We start from the raw sequence: 25,882 nt of genomic DNA, 5'->3' as shown, positions 1-25,882 counted from the left end.
ACAACCACAAAGGAAAAGCGTCACCAGCAACAAAGATCATACATTGATCACTTTTTTGGAATCCTCAGGTGGGTCAGATAGCTCAGAGGACACAGGTGAAGGATGCAGCACCAGTACAGGGACCACAGCACCCAACCATTTTACAGCCCAGGCTCTGAAGGGGAAAGGCAACTGAGGGAACCAAGGGAGACCTTGGAACCAGTTTGCAGGAGAACCCCAAGCCCACTGACGCCATTAGAAAGGTGGCACAGAAGAACAGTAAGTTATACAAATAACATCAAACTAATTAATTCAAATATACCAAACATTGTACCAGTCTACAGACTGACAGCCTATGTTGCTGTCCCGACTACTGCCCTCAACCCTAAACAATTCATTCCTATTTTTGTCTTATCCAATCACATTCTTAATGCAGTTGAGATCACTCTTTTGAATAAAGGCCTCTCCTTTGTGATTACTGAGAGGAAGAATTTCTTCAGAATCTAATCTGAACTCCATAGATACTTGAGGAGAGTTAGATGTAATTTTGTTTTTCAAGATAGCATCATCAGTTGTACCCCCCTCAGCATCACAGCAAAGATGTAAATCTTCATTCATACCTTCTAATGCTATGATACCTCCTGAGATACTCACTTTTGACAAAGCAGTCCTGGAAGATCTATGTACTCTCAGAACTATTAGATAATTCACACCATACAACATCTCTTGGCCTGAAAAGCAAGCACTCATCAAACCCTGAATGGAGGATCATATAATTATCAAATCCGCTGACAAAGGGGGTGGGATAGTCATTCATGACAGATGGAATTACGAGGCAGAGATCTGCAGAAATTAGGGAATGTGATCATTACAAGAAATTACCAACACATGCCCTCCCACGAATCAGACAGAAAATCCTGAATGTCACCACCTGAGGCCTAGAGGAGGGTTTTCTTACACAACCAGAATTTGAACTTCTGAACAAAAAAATTCCCTAGGACCCTGGTCCTTTACACACTTCCAAAAATCCATAAGGTTACTAATACACCACCCAGTAGACCCATTTTGTCAGGATGTGACTTCTAGAACCAATGGGTGCATACATCAACACTTTTATTAAAGACTTTGGGCCTTATTTAGATCCTAGTGGAAGGAATACTCCATCACAAATGTGATGGCTATCCCGTCCACCATATTAAGATCCCATTATATCCTGTGGGAATCAAAATACGGCAGACAAGATATCCATAATTTTGTGACAGAGTATTTCCTCCACCAGGAACTAAATCAGGCCCTTTTTCCTGTTACTTGACGCATACGTATGTGACAGCACCTATATGATTAACTTGATTGAAGGTCTGGATTTTGACCCATCAGAGGAGATTTTGGTATCTCTGGATATAGAGTCACTGTATACGAATATCTCCCAACAAGAAAGCATAGAGGTCATTAGATCATCCCTTGATCAATGTCCTGCCCCATGTTGGGTTCTCACTTCTTTCATTATGGAACTTTTAGAAATTGCCTTGAACAATAACTATTTCCTTTTTTAAGGTGACTACTTACAACAATGCTACTAGAAACATACGAGAGCCATTTTTGAACCAAACTTAACTAACTTGTATGACAGCCAGTTAGTTTGAAAATGATCATGTCCATAATTATAACAATCTATACCTTCGTAATATTCAATGCTGAAAGAGGTATTGTAGGAAAGTCCTCCCTTTTGCCCTGGTCACCCCCAAACTTTTTGGACAGATACTGGTTGTTACTGACTCTTGGCTGTGCCCTGGGTACTGCTTACCAGTCCCAGGGCCAGTGCTCTGCGTAAAGTGGATATGCAAATTAGGCTAATTGTCAAACGTGTCATCAGTGAATCTCAACAAAAGACTGGATTTCCCCACGCCGCTCTCGCCTATCATAAGAAGCTTCAATGTAGTAAGTGCTACCTCTTCCATACCTGCAGGCTGCTTTGTATCCCACAGCTGCACCAAGAACTGTTTTTGCTTTTTTACCTAAGACTTACAAAAAGTTCAAGTCCGGCTTTGACATCATGCCGTGTATGTGCGCACACACGACGTCACACGGCTAATTACAATTGGCAATATTAACCTACCTATAAGTCCCTGGTATATGGGGTGGCATGTAGGTTTAGGGACCCCAGCATAGCTAGTGCACCCATAGGTACACTGCTGAGGTGCCCAGTGTCATTTTAAAGGCAGGCCTGCCTTGCTGGCTGCTTTCATACTAAATTTATTTGCAAATTTGACTTCAGAATTAAAAGTACTTCTAAAGTCTTAAACAACCTTTTGTTTACATATAAGTCACCCCAAGGTGTGCCCTATGTGCCCCTATGGTTGGGTGCCATTTAACTATAAGAAGGGACCTTATAAAAATTGTTTTAAAAGCACTGTTGAGGTAAAATAGCCAAATTTGTTTTCACTCACTGTAGTCAAGGGCCTACATAGGCTAAAACAAGGAGCCTTTATTTTAATTTACAAAGTCCCCTTAAGTGTCAGATACCTCAAGTTTGGTATCAAATTAATTGTTCACACAACTTACAATTGTTGGATTTAATATAACCTGTTCAGATAAAGAGCTTTAAACCTACAAAGTTGCCAACTTCTGCCCTGTTGTGCCCTTCTCTGATTGGCCAGACTCTGGCAGCCTGTCCAGGTTGCCTTGATGAGATGTGAAGTGGCCTGAGCTGAACACAAAGAGATGTGCCTGGGGGAGGAGAACTCCTCTCAACAGATGGAGAGCAGGAAGGGAGAGGGCTGCCAAACTGGTCTTCAAAGGCAGGGAAGGATATTTGGGGCAACCCAGCACCTTCCTCACATCCTACAAGCCCAACAATTAATTGCCCCCTCGATTAGATTAGGAGAGGGCAGGAGAAGGGTGTGTTTAGGATTGCTAGCCACACCAGTCAGATCCCTACAAGGAAGAACAACAGAAGAAGAAGGAATGCCTTACTGGACCCCGGACCTGCACCTGGACACTGCACTCTGGAGGACTGTACCAGCTGCACACTTGGGCTTCACCACAAGAAGGGCTTTGCCTGGCTTCAATTGGTTCACGGAGGAACTCCCTGTTTGCTACAGGTGGAAAATTGCTAACCATAGTCCCCTACACCAACTCTTGAAGAAAATGACCAGCTGACCACTATCCAGTGGACAATTTAGAGTTTGTGCCAGGTGCACTCTGGAAGTTGAAGTCCGCACCCTCAAGGAGCAACTCAGAGCTTCTGGAACCTTGCGGTGAGCTGTGGATACCAAAAGAACCTTAAAAGGCCTTCTGGAAGAACATGCAGAACTTTGGAGAAGTTTGGAGAACTTTTTGAAAAAAGCTTCATAAAGGGACCGACCCACCGGGGCAACTCCAGTCGGCTTGCCTCAAAAGCGACCCAACCTGACTTGCCAGTACGTCCCGAAAATCTCAGAAAAAGTGACTACGTCCGAATGTAGAAAGTTGACCGGGACCTCCCAGGCAGTGTATCCAAAGAGGGCTCCAGGGACGTCGGCTCAAGATTCAGGTTCGCCCGCTCGAAGTATTTTCATCTCGAAAAATCGTCCAAGTCCGAACGTAGAAATCTTCACTGAGGGCTCCCACAACGCATATCAAAGGAAGGGCTCCAGGAGGTCAGATTGGACTGGCGACTTTGTCCCGCTGAAGAAAATCTTCAAGAAAACTACTATGTCTGAAGGTAAACTTTTGACCGAGGCCTCCTGCTTGCTGTAGCCGAGCAGGGCTCCATCGCGGTTGGCATTAAACTTTGACTATGCCCCGGTCGAAGTGCGACCAGATGACCATATTGGCGATATTCGTTTTTAAGCGCTAAAAAAACATTAATTCTATGAAATTCAGATCCCCAGTTCCCCTTATCTGATGTTATTCGTTTTGGTGTCATTTTAAAATTAAAAATATTTCCTATTTTTATGAATTGGTTTTGGATTTTTAAACTGTTTTCCATGTTTTATTTATTACTGTTTTGTGATACTTGAATGCTTTACACTTGGGGCCACATGTCGCAAGTTCAGAATTTGCAATTCGGAAATTCGGATGCAGAACGGTGTCACAGACACCGTCTGCGATTCTCTATGGGGTCGCAAAGACCCACCTCATTACTATTAATGTGGTGGGTCACATTTTGCGACCCCATAGCGAGTCCTTGCACTCACGGGGATGGTGGCCTGCTGAAGACAGCAGACCTCCTTGTCTGTGACTGCTTTTTAAATAAAGCATTTTTTAATTTTATTTTGCAGCCCGTTTTCCTTAAAGGAAAACGAGTTGCAAAATAAAAAAAATAACAAAACCATTTGGAAAAACATTTTGGGCAACATTCACAAAGGGAAAGGGGTCCCTTAGGGACCCCTTCCCTTTTGCAAATGGGTTACCACCAGTGTGACACTGGTGGTAACTGCGAATTGCTTTGCGACCGCATTCGCGGTCACAAAGCAATTTAGCATCGCGATGCGAGTCGCAAATAGGAAGGGGACACCCCTTCCTATTTGCGAGTCGCATTCACAATTTGCGAATCGGTACCGACTCGCAAATTGTGAATGTGCATCGCAATGTGCATTTTGCATGGCGCAAACTGCGATTTTCGCAGTTTGCACCATGCAAAATGCTTGCTACATCTGGCCCTTGGTCTCTTAAGTTAAGCCTTGTCTCTCGTTGCCAAGCTACCAAGGGTTGAGCTGGGGTTAATTTATTGAGACCTAACTGAACCTAGTGAGGGTTAGTGGCCTATGGCTAAGTATAGGTACTTACCTGCCATTACAAATAACCCATTTTCCAACAGGCATATAGACAATATTTTCATGATCTGGAAAGTCCTAGAATAAACACTGACATTGTTTATACTTTACCTGAATAAATGTCAATCATATCTCAAATTCACGAGCAATATGGATTGTCACAGTTTTCCTTTTTTAGTCTTAGAAATCAAAAACTATGACAACCATTCCATTGTTTCTCTATACAGAAAACGACAGAACGCAATACACTGTTACAGTGAAGGAGTTTCCATCCATGAACACAGAAAGATGGTTTGCCCTTTGGGCAATTTCTCAGGTTATGCATGAATTGCACTCTAAAGGAAGATTTTTTCAAAGAAGCCACTATTATGAGTACAAAACTGCAAGAGAGAGGATACCATAAATGCCTGGTGAAGACCCCAATGAAAAGGATGTGGTACAGCCCTAATTAAGAAGTATTGCAGTCAGGGCAAGTCCTCCTCTTGACAACATAGTATGTGTGACAACATACCGCCCAGACATAAACAAAATAGTAAAGATCATACAGAGACATTGACCCACCCTATGGAGATGTTCAAGGAACTTCTCATTTTTTATACGAGAGAGGGAAAAGTATCAGGGACCAATTTAAAATTGCTATTCTGGGCAGAACGGGCCACGTGCTGATCATCTTTAATATATGCTTATATTGTTTTCCCTGGTGATTATTCCTCATTATGTCTTTTCCAATGTATTAAGGTGTTTATGTATTAAGTATATAAGAAGTACTTGTTTGACATCCGTCAGTAGTTGAAAATATTCATGGAATATAGTAAACTTAAAGGGTTTTGCCAGTGTCAAAATGTTGCTATCTTTGCCTTTCCTACTAAACACAGAGATTGTGTACAATTAGATTTCCTCTTGATCAGTAGATGTTAGACCTGACAGCCTTAGGGTGGTCACCCCTAACTTTTTGACTGCCTCCCTCCACTTTTTGGACACTGTTTTTGCTGGCTTTTAGACTCTGCGCACTTTATCACTGCTAACCAGTGCTAAAGTGCATATGCTCTCTCCCTTTAAACATGGTAACCTTGGATCATACCTGATTGGACTATTTAATTTACTTATAAGTCCCTAGTAAGGTGCACTATATGTGCCTAGGGCCTGTAGATTAAATGCTACTAGTGGGCCTGCAGCACTGGTTGTGCCACCCACTCAAGTAGCCCCTTTACCTTGTCTCAGGCCTGCCATTGCAAAGCATGTGTGTGCAGTTTCACTGTCACCTCGACTTGGCATTTAAAAGTACTTGCCAAGCCTAAACCTCCCCTTTCTCCACATATAAGTCACCCCTAATGTGTGCCCTAGGTAACCCCTAGAGCAGGGTGCTGTGTGGGTGAAAGGCAGGACATGTACCTGTGTAGTTCACATGTCCTGGTAGTGTAAAACTCCTAAATTCGTTTTGCACTACTGTGAGGCCAGCTCCCTTCATAGGCTAACATTGGGGCTGCCCTCATACTGTATTGAAGTGGTAGCTGCTGATCTGAGAGGAGTAGGAAGGTCATATTTAGTATGGCCAGAATGGTAATTCCAAATGCTGCTGACTGGTGAAGTTGGATTTAATATTACTATTCTAGAAATGCCACTTTTAGAAAGTGAGCATTTCTTTGCACTTAAATCTTTCTGTGCCTTACAATCCACGTCTGGCTGGGCTTAGTTGACAGCTCCTTGTGCATTCACTCAGACACACCCCAAACGCAGGGTACTCAGCCTCACTTGCATACATCTGCATTTTGAATGGGTCTTCCTGGGCTTTGAGGGTGGAGGGCCTGCTCTCACACAAAGGACTGCCACACCCCCTACTGGGACCCTGGCAGACAGGATTGAACTGAAAGAGGACCTGGTGCACTTCTTAGCCACTCTTTGAGGTCTCCCCCACTTCAAAGGCACATTTGCGTATAAAACAGGGCCCCTGCCCTACCTCATCAGACACTTGCTGGAGAAGAAACCAGAACCTGCATCCTGCCAAGAAGAACTGCCTGGCTGCCTAAAGGACTCACCTGACTGCTTTCTACAAAGGACTGCTGCCTTGCTGTTGCCCTGCTGCCTTGCTGAACTCTTGTCTGGCTGTAAAAATGCTCTCCAAGGGCTTGGATAGAGCTTGCCTCCTGTTCCCTGAAGTCTCAGGACCAAAAAGACTTCTCTTTTTCATTTGGACTCTTCGTGCGTCGAAAATTTCGACGCACAGCTTGCTTCGCGGCGAGAAAAACGCTGCACACCGACGCTGAACGACGCGACGCCTTTGGGACGACCGGAACTTCGACGCACGGCCTCGCAAGGACAACGCCGCCTGACTTCCAGAGGAGAAATCGACTTGACGCCTGCCGTGAGAGCGCAACTTTGATGCACAGCCCCGCGGAACGACGCGCAGCCGGAAAACAAGTAGGAGAATCCACGCACAGACCCGGGACATCTGGTAATCCCTGCGACTCACAGAAAGAGACAGTCCGCGCGCCAGAAAACGACGCACGACTTCCCCACGTGATAAATAACGACGCAAGTCTGTGTGTGCTGGGGAGGAATCGACGCACACACCATTGTTCCACATATCTATTCCTCTGCGGCCCTTTGCGGAGATTTTCCACTCCAAACCAGGTACTTTGTGCTTGAAAGAGACTTTGTTTGCTTTTTAAAGACTTAAGACACTTTATATCACTTTACAGTGATATCTCTACAATTTCACATTGCATCTTTATTCGTTTTTGACCTACAATTATCCTGATAAATATTATATATTTTTCTAAACACTGTGTGGTGTATTTTTGTGGTGCTATATGGTGTTATTGTATGATTTATTGCACAAATACTTTACACATTGCCTTCTAAGTTAAGCCTGACTGCTCGTGCCAGGCTACCAGAGGGTGGACACAGGATAATCTTGGATTGTGTGTGACTTACCCTGACTAGGGTGAGAGTTCTTGCTTGGACAGAGGGTAACCTGACTGCCAACCAAAAAACCAATTTCTAACAGTAGAGAAATGGTGTCTAGAACATGCTGTTGCATTACAAGGTTTCTGGTTTTTTGATGACTGCAAGATAGATGTTTGCAGTAATGGATGACTGGCAAATTACCAGTAAGGGATCTGTTTTTCTTGGTGTAGATTATTTCATGTTGCACAGACTTATTTGTAAGGAATATCAGAGATACTCATATATCCCACATTTGGGTGCATTTAAGGCTTATCTATTAGGCAAGATCTGCAAGGGTTTCTAGTAAAACTTGAAAGGATACTATATTTGTAGGGTAAAACTATGAAACTAATAGGACTATATAAATTGGTGATCATGGATGCAGAAAATACAGCATTAATGCAAAAATATGATGTACGATAACAATTAAGGAAATTTATTTGTAAGGAAAAAGATAAGACATGCTAGGAAGGAAACAAAAGATACTTGATTTCACTTTAGCTAGGTTGTATCATGCAGGATAAGTGTAAACACATCATTAAGCAGAGAAATGACAAACTAGGTGTGGACATAGATGTGGATGGCTATAAAATTGCAAGTAATCATATTTAAGTTCATCCACATATTTTTCCAGGGCTGAGACTGATGAAAACGTAAAACAAATAACTAATGACCAGAATGAAAACTCTACTTTAACGGAAGTGGAAAAATCAGTCAAAAATAATAAATGTTTAAAATTCTCTTGTTCTGAATATCGTAAAGCAGTATAGTAGTTTTATCAACCAATATACAAATTGTTTGCTAAGTAGTACTGGGGCGGTGCCTCATTGGGGCGTTGGCACACTCATATTTGGATCCCTGCCCGCCCCATTTAAAAGTTCTGTTAGCAGTCATCATTACAAATATTTTCAGTGCTTGACTGCTTCAGACGCAGACCGGCTGAGGGAGCAGCATGTAACTGTAACTGAAGTGATCAAGTGCACCTGAGGAGGGTCCAGCCAGTGTGGTCCTGAAGGAGTGGGGCTTAAAACTGAAACAATATTGCCATTTGTCAGTCAGACACACACCTTACAGAAATCAGCTCACCTAAGTGCGCATGTCAGGTTGGATGGTTGCCTTTCTGTGGCCAGTCAGACATGCGCACTAGGCTTCTTACACATTCTAGTCAACAGTGCATATTGCTGAGCTGGGGGTGACTTAAAGCTGCATTCCATAGTCTCAGTAATGAGCGGCAATGTTCCCTTCCGTCAGCCAATCCTGGCGGTGCTGCAACAGCAGGGGCAGCATCAGGATTGGATTACAGACGCTACACAGTGGTGTTACAATATGCATGCGACTTGAAGCAGGGCTAGGGTGACAGGAGGCGGTCTTTCTCTCTCTCTCTAGGCCTTTTTGTGCGGCACACAACAGGCATTGGTTCAGTTGCTAACCCTAAATCCTCTAAGTCCTGTGGCATGCATTTAAAACTTCAGCTGACTTCAATTCAGTTTCCACAGGTAAATTAATTTAATTAAATTAGTTAATGATTGGTGAGTGGTGACCCACGCACTATGTATGAGTTAACTATGGCTATAATTTGACTGAAATAAATAATTATGTTGTCACTCACTGTCTGCGACCGTATGATGATGATGGGGAAAGTTGGGAGCAAAGATGTTTAGAAGGGAGCTCCGAGACTGTCATGGTTTCCACAGACTGGGAGTTCGGCAAAGGTTAATGTGCGAGCCAGATCAGGAATGATCAAATCCCTAGATTAGTAGTAGTAGCAAAAGTGATTGTAGTTTTGCATATGCATCAAAAAGTATGTGTAAGTAACCAGCGCCTAATACTGTTCTTAGTTCACACAGTTTGGGAGGGTTCTAGCAGAACGCCTTGACAAGGTGTCAGCACTAGTTCTCACAGCCAGGAGGATCAGTGAATCCCAGGGTCTGGTGTGACCACGCATCAGAAGCACTGTTAGGATTGAAGCACCGGACCTGAGGAATGCTCAGCAGTGCCACATGAACCTGTCTGACAGGTGACTTTATCCCAGGTCCACTGGCCTTAAAAAGGCACCGACCTAGCTACAACCACATCACTATTGTAGTCAGTATGCGGAGAGGTGTCAGTGGGATAGAGGGGTAGAGGGATGTTGCGCTTCCTAATTTTCTTCCAAGTGAGCGTCTGCTACCCTCATTAACTGAGGAGTGTGAGCGTCAAGGACTGGGCAAATGAAATGGCAACGACTTATAGGGAACACTTATGAGGCCAATGAATGGAAATAAGTTATGAAAAATATGTACAGGGACATGTGGGTATCTAGGATTAATTGTAGGCTTTTTAAATCTCTGAAGGACTGATACTGGACCTCACACAAGCTATTTATGATAGATGAATTGCATCAAACCTATTATTGGAAGTGAGGTGCCTCGTTCTGTGATACCTCCTTCATTGTAAATGACTGCCCTGTTCTGCTCCACTAGTGGTCTCAAGTAGGCCACACTGTACGTGCTGCACTAAATGTGACAGTGTCCATAACTCTAAGACTGGTATTATTGAACACCATGATGGACAGCCCTATGCTTTTGAAGCATGAAAGACATTTGTTAGCCTCAGCAGTAGCTACAGTCAAGATTTCTATCCTGGGGTGTTGACAGTTTTCCCATGTACTCACTAATGATGAGTGGATTATTGAATTGTACAAAATAGATTTGTATAAGAAATGTACTTACTAGGTGCAAGATGCCTACCCATATGGTCGCAATTCTCTCTAGATGATGCCCCCTTAAAATTGTGCCAGCCCATCAATCTCTGTCTCACCTGTTGGGATATTGTCCCTTCTCTACTTCTGTCACATTGGGACCGAGGCCTGCCTTTATGTCTAATTCTACCCACTTTGTTTGATAGGATCACTTCTCAATCACACCTGCCCTCCTCGGTATATGAATATGTATAATCACCTACCCCCCATGATACTTTCCCCCCCTTCACTATTGTGTGGAATAGGAGCTAGGAGTTCTGCCTTATCCACTGAGCACAGACTACCCCTCCTTCATATGCATGACTGAGATGTCAAAGCTCCTGGACAGCAATATACCTTACCCACAGTGATGAAGTTACGTTCTAGCTGGTGTCTGCCTGACGAGTCTGTGGGCTCTGCTCCACTTCGTTTGAACTACACTCACTAAGGAACTGGGAGTTTATCATTTTTTAGGGTTAAAGGGCTATACACTTGTCTCTTTATTCTCAATCTACAGCACGCTATACCGCCGTTCCCTGGTGTTCAGCCTCTAGTGTTATGGAGAGTGCAGGAATATAGTTTGCCTACATATTTATTTGGCAAACACTCTTGAAACGGTCATGCCATTTGATTTTCTTGTACTGTTCACTTAACTTCTAAATAAGTACAACAGAAAACAATACAAGGGACTTTTAAAAAAGGTACAGATGCACATGAAGTTGTTGGAAACCCAGTAAATCCTACATTTCTATGGCAATTATAGTAGCAAATCTAGCCTATCCCACTTGCTCTAACCATGTTACCATAGCAGACTGCTACATATAAATTGTCATCAGAAGACCTAAATATGCAACCACATTTTGAAGAAGTAACTGTAATGAAAGTGTAAGAATTGTCACTGTACTGTACTAGAGTTCTTGGAGTACAGGATCATAAAAATATATTGGAGCAAAATCTGTCTCTTCTTGCACAGCCCTCCAATTCTAGATAGATATCCTAAATTTTAAAGTCTTCTGCTGGATTCACACAATGCAAAGTCAAAAGAATGCATAAGAATCTGCTAATTCACCACCTAAAACATGCGTCTACATCTGTGATTTCCCAAGTATCACACGAAAGACAACATTAAGGTCTTATCGAGTTACAACTTCTACTTAATTCCCATTTATTAAAACACAATCCAGTGATTCTAGAACAAATGGTGTAGATGGGACCCTACCCGTTAACATGTAACGCAACTGTGGCACTCTGGGACAACAAGTAATATTGCTGGCTTGAACATTCCCAGTTAGTTATTGATAGAATATTAGCCAAAGTGCTTCAAATGTAGCTGTGTGCCCTACTGCGGTCCTTACTACTAATTACCTTTGAGCCTTCCTCCTTGAATGGTATTATGTTTTGCGATAGAGGAGCTTAAAATGTCCATTGAAATGCGTTATCTTTTTTTCGGAGATGTGATTTTTCATAGGAATGTTTAGGTGGAAGGTTACATGAAGGCTAGTTCAGATGCATTGTTTTCGTGAACATCATCTTCCTCCTTGATTCTGAGGTGAAATTGAAAACGAGTATCTGGATCAACATGAACATTCTAGTGGTTGGCTTTGTAGTGTACGTTGTAGGATTTTCTCTACTGTAGTTGCCTTTTTTGTTTCACTAGGTATTGCTTATATTTAATCTCTGGCATACGTGGGGCCTGTTAAATATCCTCTACTTGCTGCCTTAGAACTAATTTTGCTGTTAAATAAGGGTAGCCAATAATTTTGTACGTCGCACCTCATTAACAAGTAGGGGAACTTCAAGTTTCCCATGGTAGATTTTCAGATTTTTCCGCAATTAGAAACTGCTTGTTAGGAAAATGTTTTATTTTCCTGCCTGGGAATGCCTTGTCTCACATGATGGTTGAAGCGGGAGAATTGAATGGTGGCGTGGAATACTGTTGTAAACAGTTCAGGGCATCTGCCACTGTTTCCTAGCTACCCTTTCCTATTTAAGGCAAGGTGTCAACCAGGACCATGATGAAAGACATGACGGTGTGGGAAACAAAATAAAAATATGGTCCCTGACGCACAAGAAGCCTAATATTTCTGCATCAGGCGCATTGTTTTTCTCTTTTTAAGAAACACGCACCTGGTTTTAGCAAATCGAACCCCACCAGGATAAAGAACATCTCTTTTGGGGCCGGTGGTCTTCTACCAGCTAGCGAAAGCTAGCGAACCATAAGCTAGGCTGATAATGGGCCCATGTATTATCTAAAAGGAGATAGGTCTGATTATATATAGGGATGGGTGGGGAACTATGTTCCGTTCATGGAGTTCGACATTTTTCCCACTCCGTGTTCAGCTAAGAGTGCAGAGTTATTTTCCTCATTCACGCTTGCCAACGTTAGGATGGCGAGTGTGAGTGAGGAAAATATTACTCAGACCATCTCCCAGCGATATTTCTCAACGCAGGCCGTCACAGATGGTCGCTATCGCTTGCATTGAGAAACCTGTTCGCATTGAGGAAGCTGCCAATTGAGTAGAAAATCTACCCAGGGGGCAGAAAAGAAGCAGAAGTCTCTTGCGCTGTGCGTGGTGCCGTTTGCACTGATTTTACAGTGCCGGACAAACACTTGGCGCTAAAAATCAGCGCAGATGGCTTGACCTAATGAATTTACCGGCATGCGAAACTCCGTGTAGCAAGGCAGAGTTTTTTGGTCAGTTTGCAGAGTTCCTCGTAACTGGACTCCACCCAGACCTATTTATAGAAGTCTTAAATATCCATACAAATCTACGCACCGTGTCCGCATATATAAAGAATGGAAAATCGAACTTGTGCTTTCTTTGCTGTGGATGTTAAGAATGTTTATGCTTTGGTGTCATAGCAGTTATGAGATACTTACAACGCTGATTACCATTTTTGCATTTTATAAAAAAAAAAGGTTCAGGCTAGGAAAGGGAAATATACTTCTAGCTGCAGATTCCTTATCTTTGAATTCCCTGGCGTCACCTTTGAATCTGGAATCTTTTTGCTGAGCAATACCCTGCACGCACCACAGGGTGGTGGTGTTTGGATTCATGTGTGTTGTCCGGCTCCTTATGGCTTCGTCAGCGTCATTGGAGCCGTCTGTGAAGTCCCGGTCACCTATAAAGGCACCACCCTGGCGAGCGTACATCAGCTCTTTTCCTTCTGTGCCAGTGAAGCGCAGGTCCGGGATCGAGCTACCCTTTGCCTTTTCTGGCAAGTCTTTTTTTGACCTTTTGTCGAAGAGTTTTTTTGCCTCTGCAAGGAAGTTGTCATCTAGGAAGACAGGGTTCAAGCCGTGTGGCACCTGTCATCACGCCATGCAGACTTCAACTTCACCATGCCTGTCGCCCACGGAGCCGTCCCCAGAGTCGACTTTGCATCTCCCCCCTTGTCCGGTAGCCGGAGCAACCCCCATTCAAATAAAAGGCTTTTACAAAGCTATGCACCTAGTTTTTGAGCGGTCTGCCCACGTGGGTGGGTCTTCGGAACCCGTGGGGTCAGCAGGGACCCCATCGGGTTCAACGCTGGCGGCTTCGACCTCGGCGCCATTGGGGACCCCCAGGGTCCGATATCGGATCTGGAACAGCGCTGGTTCCTCACAGTCAGCCTCCTCCAGCACCGGGCCTGAAGTCGACGATCACCCACCACCGGTGCCCACCAATGGTGGAAGCCCCATCCTCATTCCTGATGATCTGGAGCCGATTCTGACTTTGATGGTGTTGACTAGGCCCAGATCAGTGCCTGAAGTTTATATTGATCAGACACCGGTGAGAAGTGGGAGGTGTCTGAGGACCCTTTGGAATATGGATGAGAGGAGCAGGACTGGATACTTCTCCAGATGCTTGTATGCTCTCACCTCCTTCTGTGGCTACAGAGGAGGGAGCATCATATGCCATGGTGGTGTATAGAGGGGCTTAGGTCTTGGACCTGGAGTTGCCTACAGTGCCAGTCAGGAGTAAAATCCTGACAGAGGTGCTTCAGCCGGGGGTTGCTAAATCGGAGCTGATATTACCCTTTAATGAGGCCCTTACTGATGTCCTGCTGGGTATGTGGTCCAAACCCAGTACAGGTGCTCCTGTGAATAGAAAAATTGGCTTCTGCCATCGACAAGCTCCTACAGACCCTAGTTTCCTCACCCGACATCCTTTGGTGCCTTCCTTTCCGCTCCCCCGGATAGGGAATCTAAGAGGCTGGACCAACTCGGGAAGAAGATGTTGTCTTCCTCCAGCCTGGCATTGAGGTCTGTAAACACATCATGCCTACTGAGCCGGTTTTCCCATACTTTATGGGATATGGTGGCACAGGTGCTGCCCCAGGTCCCGGAGGGCGTACGGGATACTCTCACCCAAGCTGTCCAGAATAGGAGAGATGCAGCCAAGTTTACCATTAAGTGTGGCTTGGACATGACTGACTCGCTGGACAAGGTGACTTCTTCGACAGTGGCCCTTTGTCACCACACCGGTTGCGTACCATTGGCGTTTTGGGGATTGCCCACGCAAATCTGATGGACATGCCCTTCGATGGCTCACGCCTTTTTGGTGAGAAGGCAGAGTCTGCGTTTGAGCACTTCAAGGACTCTCAAGCCACGGCCAGAACCTTGGGCCTCTCAGCGCCCGTTCGCGAGCAGTCTTTCCTATCTCCCCTTTTGAGGCTTCGGGAGGGGCGGGGTACCACACCAACCACAAGTCAGCCACATTCCTCCAGCTTCACAGCATCCAGTGTGAAAACCAGGTCCTGGTACCTTCAGACCCAGAGGGGCCAGCCAGAGGTCGGCCACCACCCAGTCCCCCTCTTCCAGAACACCCCAGTCCTCCTAGTGTGGTTCTCCAAGACCATGTTTGTCCAGTTGGAGGGAGGATTCGATTTCATCTCCCTCACTGGTGGTTAATAACATTGGACAAATGCAGATCATACAGAAGGGCTCTTCCCTTCCCTTTCAGTCTTTCCCTCCCTCCATTGAAAGAAGAGCTGATGGAGGATCATTTAATCTTGCTCTGCAAGGAACTTACAGATCTTTTGACTAAGGGAGCCATAGAAAGGGTCCCGATGTCAGAAGTAGGCAGTAGTTGTTATTCCCCCTACTTTCTTATTCCAAAAAAGAACAAGGGTATTCACCGTATCTTGGATTTAAGGGACATCGATCTCTTCCTCAAAAAGGAGAAATTCAAGGTGCTCACTCTAGCTCAGGTCTTGTCTGTCTCAGACCAAGGAAAATGGATGGTAGCGTTGTACTTGCAGGATGTGTATTTTCACATCACCATCCTGCCCACCCACAGGTGTTACTTGCGGTTCAAAGTGGGCTGTGGACCATGAGCACTTTCAGTTTGCTGTGCTCCCTTTCAGTCTCACCAGTGCCCCTCATGTGTTCACCAAGGTGATGGCGGTGGTAGCAACTCATCTGCACAGGCTGGGGATTTCAGTCGTCCCCTACCTCATGACTGACTGTTGAAGGCTCCTACATCCCAGGCTCTCGTCACCCACCTTCAGACTACAGCGGACCTCCTGCATTTGCTGGGGTTCACTATAAATACGCCAAAGTTCACACCTGACTCCCTCTCAGAAGCTCCCCTTAATCTGAGCTGTTCTGGATACAGTGCAGTTTCGGGTTTATCCTCCCGAGAAGCAAGTCCAGGAAATTCTGGATATGATACCGATTTTTAGGCCTGTATCCTGGATTTCTGTGAGAAAGACTCTGAGACTTTTGGGACTCATGGCTTCCTGCATCCTGCTAGTCACAAATTCCAGATGGCATATGAGGGCTTTGCAGTGGGACCTGAAGTTCCAGTAGGCACAGCATCAGGGAAATCTTACCAACACTGTTTAGATCTCGGAGGGAACTGCAAAAGACCTGCAGTGGTGGTCAGTGAACTGCGATTGGGTCAAAGGCAGACTCCTCTCCCTTCCCCAACCAGATCTCACAGTAGTGACAGATGCGTCACTTCTAGGATGGGATGGCCATCTAGGAGAGGTGGAGATCAAGGGCCTCTGGTCTCCAGAGGAATCCAGACTCCATATAAACTTATTGGAGCTCCGGGTGATCCAACTGGCATTGAAAGCATTTCTTCCTGTTGTGAAAGGGAAGATAGTGCAGATGTTCACGGAAACACCACCGCAATGTGGTACTTCAACAAGCAGGACAATGTAGGGTCATGGACCCTTTGTCAAGAGGCTCTGCATCTCTGGAAATGCCTGGAACAGCAGAGTATGACCCTAGTGGTTCAACAACTGTCTGGTTCCCTGAACACCACAGCGGGAAAACTCAGCCGTCGATGCCTAGCGGATCATGAGTGGTATCTCCATCCATAGGTAGCACAAGGACTCTTTCAGCAGTGGGGAGAGCATTGGTTAGATCTGTTCGCCTCTGCAGAGAACGTGCAATGTCAACAGTATTGCACGTTGGAGTGTCCAAAGCAGCATTCCCTAAGCAACGATTTTCGTCCCAAGTGGAATTCAGGTCTCTCGTATGCTTTTCCACCCATACCACTCCTACCCAGAGTTATCAAGAAGATCAAGAACAACCGGGCCCAAGTCATCCTACTGGCTCTGGATTGGCATGGAGAGTCTGGTATCATGAGCTTCTTGAAATGAGCATCAATCCTCCGATCAGGCTGCCCCTTCAGGATGATCTTCTGTTGCAGCAGCAGGGGAGGGTTCTCCACCCAAACCTGTCAACTCTGCACCTTCATGCGTGGAGATTGAGTTACGGCAGTTGATGGCTTTGACCTCCCTTCCTAAGTCTATAAAGTTACTTTGGCAGCCAGGTGTCCCTCCACTAAAACGGTATACACCTGCCATTGGAAACACTTTGTATATTATTGTACAGAAAGGTTTATTGACCCTCTTTCTGCTTCCCTTTCTGATATTCTTCTCTTCATTATTTCCCTAGCCCAACAGGGTTCTGCCTTGGGAACTCTCAAGGACTATCTTTCTGCCTTATCGGCATTTCTTCGGCTTCCTGATCAGCCTTCGCTGTTTAAATCCCACATTGTACATAGATTCCTCAAAGGGCTTGTACATATGTTTCCCCCATGCCCTTTGTTGTGCCCCAATGGGACTTAAATCTGGTCCTTACATTTCTGATCTATGCTCCCTTCGAGCATTTGCACAACTGTCCCCTCCAGCTGCTCACCATCAAGGCAGCCTTCTTAGTGGCAATAACATCTGCCAGTAGGGTGAGTGAGATGCAAGTCTGTCATCAAAGCCACCATAATCTCACTATCTATCCAGACAAGGTGCTTCTCAGAACTCGTGCCTCAAAAAGACCCAAAAAGAGCATTGTCGTTCTACCTTGACCGCACAAAAGAGTTCCAGGTGGATGACCAGTTCTTTGTGGGTTATCTTGGTGCAAAGAAGAGCCAGGCAGTGCAGATGTTAACCATTTTGCACTGGGCCATTCTCTGCATCAAAATCTGCTATGTATTGGCCAAGAAGCAGCCTTCTGAGGGCTTGCAAGCTCATTCTGCCAGGGGAAAAGCTGCTTTCACTGCGCTAGCTCAAGGCTTACTGGTCCTGAAGATCTGTCAGGTGGCAACGTGGGCATCTTTGCACATGTTTGCAAAACATTACTGCCTGGACAGTCAGGCACGAAGCGAGAGGCACTTTGCCCATTCAGTCCTACATATACTTCTTAGTGTAAGGAGTAGTATCCGCAGCTAGCTCCAGGAGGTTATGGCTTGGGTATTATTCAAAGTTAAGGAATCTGCAGCTAGAAGTCTCTATCAGTCCTTCGGTAATGCATCATCTAGCTGCAGATTCCTTACACACACCCATGCCTCCTTCCTCGGTGGACATGTCTAGGGTTTATTCTTTTCAGGGCCCTGGTTTTGCTCAGGCAAAATTTTGGTTCTATCCATGAATCTGCCCTTCTGGCGTGGAAGTGTTGTGGATAAAAGAACTGACGTATGCACGCTGGGGTGGTGCCTTTATAGGTGACTGTGATGTCACAGACGGCTCCAGCGCTGCTGACCAAGCCACGTGGAGCCGGATGACGCACGCTGATCTGAACGATGCCACCTGACGGCGCGCGCAGGGTATTGCTCAGCAAAAAGGTTCTGGATTCGAAGCTGAGGCCACAGAATTCAAAGGTAAGGAATCAGTAGCTAAATGGAGTCTCTACCTGATAATGCGTTACCAAAGGTAAGTAACTTGTTCTTTTGAGGGAGTAAACGTTAAATTAATCATATGTGTAGATTCACAGTTAGGAGCAACTATCTCCTTTTTTTTAAATCCTTGGCTTAATAAGAGATGAGATTACAAATCTGTTCAGTTATACCATTCACGAAATCTATTGTCTTAGTGTGTTCTTCGTTAGAACCTGTTTTATCTCTATTCTTAATAGTTATTTTGCTTTCTTTTTTTTAGGTGGCATTTCTACTATTGCAAACAGTGAAAGCACAAAGGAAATTCCAAACTGCACTAGCGTTTAAAAATGCGAAGATCACGGACCTGCCGAAATACTTACTTTTCTACAAAAGATAAAAAAGAAAATGTGCTGAGATGTTTTTCTTCTCTTTTGGGGTTTATTTACAGAGCCACATCCACAAACCCCATTCTAGTCAAGATTCTAATCTTAATCAAAATGATTATAAGTGATAGGTCGTCTGTTACCTTTGTTCCAAAGCATAATGGTACTCCCAAATATTTTATAGATCTACGAAGCCTAAAAGTATCAGGAATGCTCTCGTACACGATATTATTGTTCCAATACATTTTACTCGCTACAGCTGTTCTCTTAACAGCCACTGAAAGGTTTGTGAATGAGGCCCTCTAAATATGTGCATGTTAATACCAATGGAATATTGTAGATATTACAATGTAAATAGCTTTTTAATTTCTTTGAAATAATGTAATGTTTAGTTTATGAGGAAAAAAACAAATAAGAACCTGTTTAAAAAGAACAGGTTATAGAAGTGTTTCTGTTGTCTGTCATATTTAACGCTTTCATCTTTGTCTGAGAAACATGGTTGTTTCTATTTATATAAAGAAGTTTTTGAGCAATTTTGGGCCGGATACCATGAATTCATAATGCACTTTAACTACTGTTTAGTCCTCTCTTTTTACTGATAGTACAGTTACCAGACTTGCCGATTCTCAAAACATCTTTCAAACCCTTCTATTCCTCATTGGCTAAAGACTTTGAATCACACTTTGGACAATATTTTGGATGCTTCCTGTATTAAACCTCAGTGACAATATAGGGACTATGGCTGTGAAAAAGAATGTGTGAAATCAGCAAGGTTCAAATAGGACGTTCCGCAGTATATTTTTCATTAAACACATACCTCTGTGTGAAAAAAGTGCCAATGGCTCCCTGTTGTGAAGAAACTATGGATGTAAATGTTTAAGCAAACACCTCTTAATCACCAGAGACCCTCTGGTAGTATTCGGGTCCATCTTTGTGGTCTTGTCTCGGCCTTGCAGATGTGGGCCAATCTTATTAAAATCAGACTTGACAAAACCTTTCCTCCCCACTCCAACCTCCAAAGAAGAGAAGCAGATCCGAACCTGCAAGGCCAGCTGTGAAAAGCAACACATCATCTCAGGAGCGCTTTGCCAACTGACTCTAGATACCGAGCAGTGTGTGTATGCCTTCCATGTACGAACATCACAGACAAAGAAGTAGCAGGGATTTGGCACGTGGACTCTTGAATAGCTTTTGATTAAAAACGGTTCAGCAGTTTCAACTGTGAAATAAGCCATGTCATTCATGATTGCGTTGCCGCCTGCACACATTTTGCATGTCATAAAAAAAACATTCAGTGGACAGGACAAAAAAGAAACGGTTATTGCCAAATGTGATAAGGACAATCAAACCTAAACGGAAGGTTTGTAGAGTACCTTCATCAAAGGCATTTTCTAGTATTTTATTCAAAGGAAAATGATTTTTTAGGTTTCATTTAGGGCTGCACCTTTATCAATATCAATATGTTGTACTGCTGCTGTGCCATATTGCAATCTTACCTGTGCATAACAGGAGGATTTAAAATTATGAATGTAATATAGAAATATAAAATACCTCGGAATAGGAGGAACTTGTAGATTTGGGAAAGATCACGTAAATTACATCAGTGTTGGGTACCTTTGTACAGGTGCCAGGCGATTTTGTGCCAGTTTTGAACACACGATTTACACCAATCGATTTATACCAACAAAATTGTGACCAGTCCATCGCTCTCTACCTTTCCTAATGGGAGATTTTCCTTTCTCTCCTTCTGTCCCACCATGGGACCGAGGCCTGCCTTTATCTCTCCTTCCACCCACTTTGGTTGATGGGATGCCTTTGAAATGTCACTGCAATTGCCATTTTTGCAATGGTCTCTAGCCCAGCTGTCACTGCAAAATTGGCAAACGCTGGTACAAAATGTTGCAGAGTACCAGTGGTCATAAGTCCCACCTACCTCCCCAATTAATTCTTTAAAACAAGACATGGAAATAATGTTTAGTGATTTCTTTCAATGCCATCTTCAATAAAATAAGGTGCATTCCCATTTATCCATCACAACTACCTGCACTTGTGTCAATGCATTTATAGACCAGTCTGGGCAACTATTTGGAGACAATCTTCAATTCCCCACATTTTATCAAAATTGCTGAATTACCTGCATTTTGTTATGTTGAACGTATGGTTCTCTTAGAGAATAATAATACATTGTATTTTTGCTTTTACATTTTTCTGTGAAACGGTTGAGGAAATTATCAGGAATGTACTTATGCTTTGATTTATTCTATAATTACAGCAGAATGATTTGCACCCGATTCCTCAAAAATAATTTAAAAGTAAGGTGGATATTTATATCCTACTCTTATATTTTCTTTTTAAACTAATAAACATTCTTGGAACTACCCTGAAAAGGCTACATCTGCCGGAGGATTCTAGATGTACTATTATAAATGTCATATGACATCTCCTGCTGACTCCCTTGTATTCTATTTGGAAATCTACATAGTGTAGATTTTAGGACATGGAAATGGAGCCTGCTGTGCTAATACATGTTTTTTTCTCCTAGGGATGCTTTTTCCCCATGGAGAAAGAAATTTCCATACACCCCACCAAGTGTGAGGGTGGTCTGTTCACCTTCCCATTCTGAAAGGGGACTTTGGCTAGTTTAACTTTCTGTCCATTTTCACGGTGGGAATGAACAAGATCAAAATGCGTGAATGCACGCACATGTACTTATATCTGGGCATTTACAAAATCACAAGGCAAACCATGCCATGTAACGCCAGCTTCGCAACTTTTGTGTGGGATTTATGACTGCAGATTCCTCTGCACGTTTGGAAGAGAAATCCACAGCGGTAAAACGCTTTATATCTTCCAGAAATCCTCTTGCTATTTCCTAACAGGCGTCAATGATATTTTTTCAATATTTCGAAAAATATATATAAGTGGATAGGGCTCACAATATATTTGGATGAGCATGAACGCAAGCGCAGTAACCCACGCGTACGTCTGGTTTTGAGCTCCAGCCTGTGCTATAAAGGTCGTTTTGTATTATGTGCAGAAGACTCATGTCAGACACAAAAGGTTTAAAAACAGAAAAGTATACCTCACTGCAAAAGCCTGCCCACTGTCCGTGCACGGTCCAAAATGTGTTAAAAGGCACACAGAAAATTAATGAAATAAATCTCAAGGTTCATGACTGCTGGGGTGATAAGTGCAGACTTTTTGGCGTGGACAACAGGCAGATTGGCCTATTGAAAAATCACAATCACAGAAGTTTTAATGAAATCATCGCAGTGGACGCAGAAGGACGATTCTTTTATAAAAAAAAATATCTATGTAACTAACCGATATTAAATTGAACAAGATACATCTTCCATGTAAGAACAGACCACGCAGTAAACCAATTTGGCACTGAAGTTTATGGATGAAAATATACTGCAAACAAAGTTATTAATAAATAATGACAGCGATACGATTATGCGTTGTAAGTTACGAAATGTAATACATATGTTTAGTTTATAAAGAGCCAATGTTCAAAAATGCCACCTCCAGGGTAAATGTTCTTCAGGTGAAAATGCCATCTCCTTATCTTAAATATTAAAACATCTCTGAAAATTATACAAAACACCCTCCCTAAAATCAAAAAAAGCAATGTGCAAGGTTGTGCAGGACAGTCCCATTTCTTTCATTCTGCTCTGGTGCCAGGTAAAAGAGAACTGCAAGGTCAGTGTCAAATACAGTCAAACGTACATGCATGAGTCATATTATATTTACACGCATGCACAGACACACATGCACATAGATCGGTGCGTGTGTGTGTGTGTGTACATTCATATGCATTCATACTGTTCATAGTTTAATTGTTCCATTTTAATATTTCTACTGTATAAAGCCAGTGGTTTTGAAATTGTTGAAAATAAATGTATTTTTGTACATCAAAGCTTGTTAAGACTGTTACTGTTGACCTACTGCTTGAATGCCTCTGAACTGTATGACGTAATCTACAGGAAAAATTCACTCAAAAGCTCCCTCACATGCAAAGTTGGAAACTTTGGATGAAATAAAAGCATTTCTCCAAGTTAATTCCAACCTCAAAGAAACATTATTTTTTGGCAGAAAACACTGTTTACAAATGTCTCTAAGTATGTTGGGCTTTGCATCAAAAACCATGAATGGTAGCACGTGAATGCCCATGTTCCATACACTGGGAGTCACCTGGTGCAAAGCAATGCAAAGCAGCACAAAGCACCGCTTTGCCTAACTTTCAGGCACCTTTCTACCACTCTGAACAGAAGATTCCAAATAAACATTTTGCGCCTGTTTGCATAATTTTTGTTAAGCAAACTCATAACAAAATGTTAGTAAGTCTACCTTTCAGCTAGTGTGATGATACAATTAATTTTAAATCTATTTACTTGTACTACTAAGATGTCCCTATTTAGAATAGAGGTACTACTTAGTGTTCAAAGTGGTCTCTTCAATGTTTCTGATATGTTTTTATTGACCTTCTGAAAAACCCCTTACCAGTGAAACCTTTTTACTTCCAATGCTGATGCTTACGCATCATCGTATTCAATCCTACATCATATATTTTTAATATAGCGCTCCAAAAAAGCAAAACGGTGCATTTAAATCTACATCTCAGTAAAAACAACAACAAAAGGCTCATGATCTAAAATAATTTTGTGAGAAACCCTACACGGGTTAAAAATGCATTGTCTTTCTCCATTATATCATCATTTTTAGGTCTGGCCCAGTCAGCATATACGTCATATTCATAATAAATACCGAAAGAAAGAAGGCTTAGGCCACTGTATTTTAGAAATTGTCTGATGGAGTGTCATTCACATCTTAGTTGAGCCAACAGACAGCTTACAAAGAGTGGGGAAAGGGTCAGCAGCTCATGTCTTTGCTTGAATAATCCATCACAAATTTGGATCAACCCACATGAGAGTCCAGCACTATTTGGGGGGGAGGGGTCAAGCATCCTCAGTAATTTAATTTAATTTTGTATTTTGTCAGTCCTCCTTCAGAAGGGACAGCACTGAGAGGAAGAGAGGAAAATGACTCTCTGTTCCCTCTCTCCAACCTCCTCCCACTCTAACGACCACACTCATGGCTGGTCATCAGTGGCATGATGGAGATTCCATAGACGATTTACAGTTCAAAAGGTGGCAATATACATACATTGGGGGTTTACACCTTCCTACCTATGATATAACACAGATTGGTTTTCTTTTTTTACTATGTACTCAGATGTGGCACTGGTGGTTGATGTCCTTCTACTGCCTCTGCATTCTCCTCGCATGAATGGCCACTCACTAAGAACATCTTCACCATTCCATCTAACAGTGACCTTGCTGTAACAGAATACATACGCTTCTGATTGAAAACCATGCCTAAATGTCTCGAAATTATGTGGAAAACATTACATGACTGACCGGAAACAAACCTAAGATGGTGCATAGTTAAATGCATTTTAAAAAAATATTCACAATATTCAATTTAGTAATTTTCTTTGCAGTGATATTTTTTCTGATTTTCACAGCAAATAGTTTGTCTACTGCAACCTTTCTTTCCTGACAGTTCCTGTAGAGGATCAGTCCCAAATGTCAGGCTCTGCTGAAGTGGTCTTGCATGGAAGGCGCATGGACGCAGAAGGCAGGTGGTACACGCATATTGTTAGAAATGGGATCTTTGGTTAGCAATCAGGTTACCCCCTGTCCAAGCAAGGACCCTCACTCTACTCAGGGTAAGTCACACACAATCCAAATTATCCTGTGCCCACCCTTGGGTAGCTTGGCACTGAGAAGTCAGGCTTATTTTAGAAGGCAATGTGTAAAGTATTTCTGCAATAAATCATACAATAACACCATATAGCACCACAAAAATACACCACACAGTGTTTAGAAAAATATATAATATGTATCTGGTTAAATGCAGGTCAAAACAATCAAAGATGCAATAAGTAAATGTAGAGATATCACTGAAAAGTGATGTAAAGTGTCTTAAGTCTTTAAAAAGCAAACAAAGTCTCTTTCAAGCACAAAGTACCTGGTTTGCGTGAAAAATCTCCACAAAGGACAGCAGAGGAGGAGAAGCGTGGAAACAGAGGGGTGTGCGTCGATTTCTCGGGCCGCACACGGCGATGCGTCGTTTAGTTTCCACTCAGGGACGGCATTGCGTCGATTTCCGGCGCTCGGTTGTGGATCCTCTTCGGGTTGCATGTTTTTCAGACGGTGCGTGAATTTCCTGTGCTGGCAGGACGGATTTTCTACCGCACGGCAGGCGCTGCGTTGATTCCTCTCTGGAAGTCGGGCTGCGTCATTCCGGTTCAGCATGCAGTGAAATTGTGCGTCGTTTCGGGCATGCTGTGCGTTGAATTTTGCAGCACATGGAGTCCTTCTTGCAGAGATTAAGGTGGTCATTACAACCCTGGCGGACGGTGTTAAGGTGGCGGTAAGACAGCCAACAGGCCGACGGTAAAAAAAATGGAATTACGACCGTGGCGGCCACCGCCAACAAAGACAGCCACTTTAACACTCCGACCGCCACAGCGGTACAAACAAACAGCTTGGTGGTCACCGCCAACAGACAGGCGGAGGACAATGTACAGCCCACAGTATCACAACCTACCAATCCGCCACCTTTTCCAGGGCGGAGTCACCGGGGACAAAAACACGGCAGAAACAGGACTTCAAAGGGAAAATGCTCACCTCTACACACCCCACGAGGAAGCAGGACGCCATGGAACCAGAGTTGCATATCCTGCCAGCCCTTATCTTCTTGCTCCTCTACTAGGAGCACGAACGCCGGCTGCGAAGACCACGGTGAGTACTGCACCTACGACACAGGGGAGGGGGAGGGAAAAACAGGGACACACACACGCAACTCCCCCACCCCGACCCTCACCCACCACAACACACACACCAGTACAGCATGATACATTACAGGTACACCCTCTAATCCCCCGGAAGAATGCAAAGACAAAAGAAAATGAGTGTAACCATTGTAATATATTAAAATCCAGTA

General features: G+C 43.5%; 1 protein-coding gene across 1 annotated transcript in view; it reads left to right on the top strand.

Annotated features, from left to right (window-relative positions):
* Positions 1-22,788, top strand: part of SORCS3 (sortilin related VPS10 domain containing receptor 3) — a 2,578,554-nt gene extending 2,555,766 nt beyond the window's left edge. Inside the window, exon 27 of the mRNA XM_069239432.1 lies at positions 18,769-22,788. Within this exon, the coding sequence (XP_069095533.1) occupies positions 18,769-18,833 (65 nt within the window). The 3' untranslated portion in view covers positions 18,834-22,788. The remainder of the gene's footprint in view (positions 1-18,768) is intronic.
* Positions 22,789-25,882: the final 3,094 nt, after the last annotated feature.

This window comes from Pleurodeles waltl, chromosome 6, assembly GCF_031143425.1.
Source record: "Pleurodeles waltl isolate 20211129_DDA chromosome 6, aPleWal1.hap1.20221129, whole genome shotgun sequence".
NCBI lineage: Eukaryota > Metazoa > Chordata > Amphibia > Caudata > Salamandridae > Pleurodeles > Pleurodeles waltl.
This window is presented reverse-complemented; position numbering and strand designations above follow the sequence as displayed.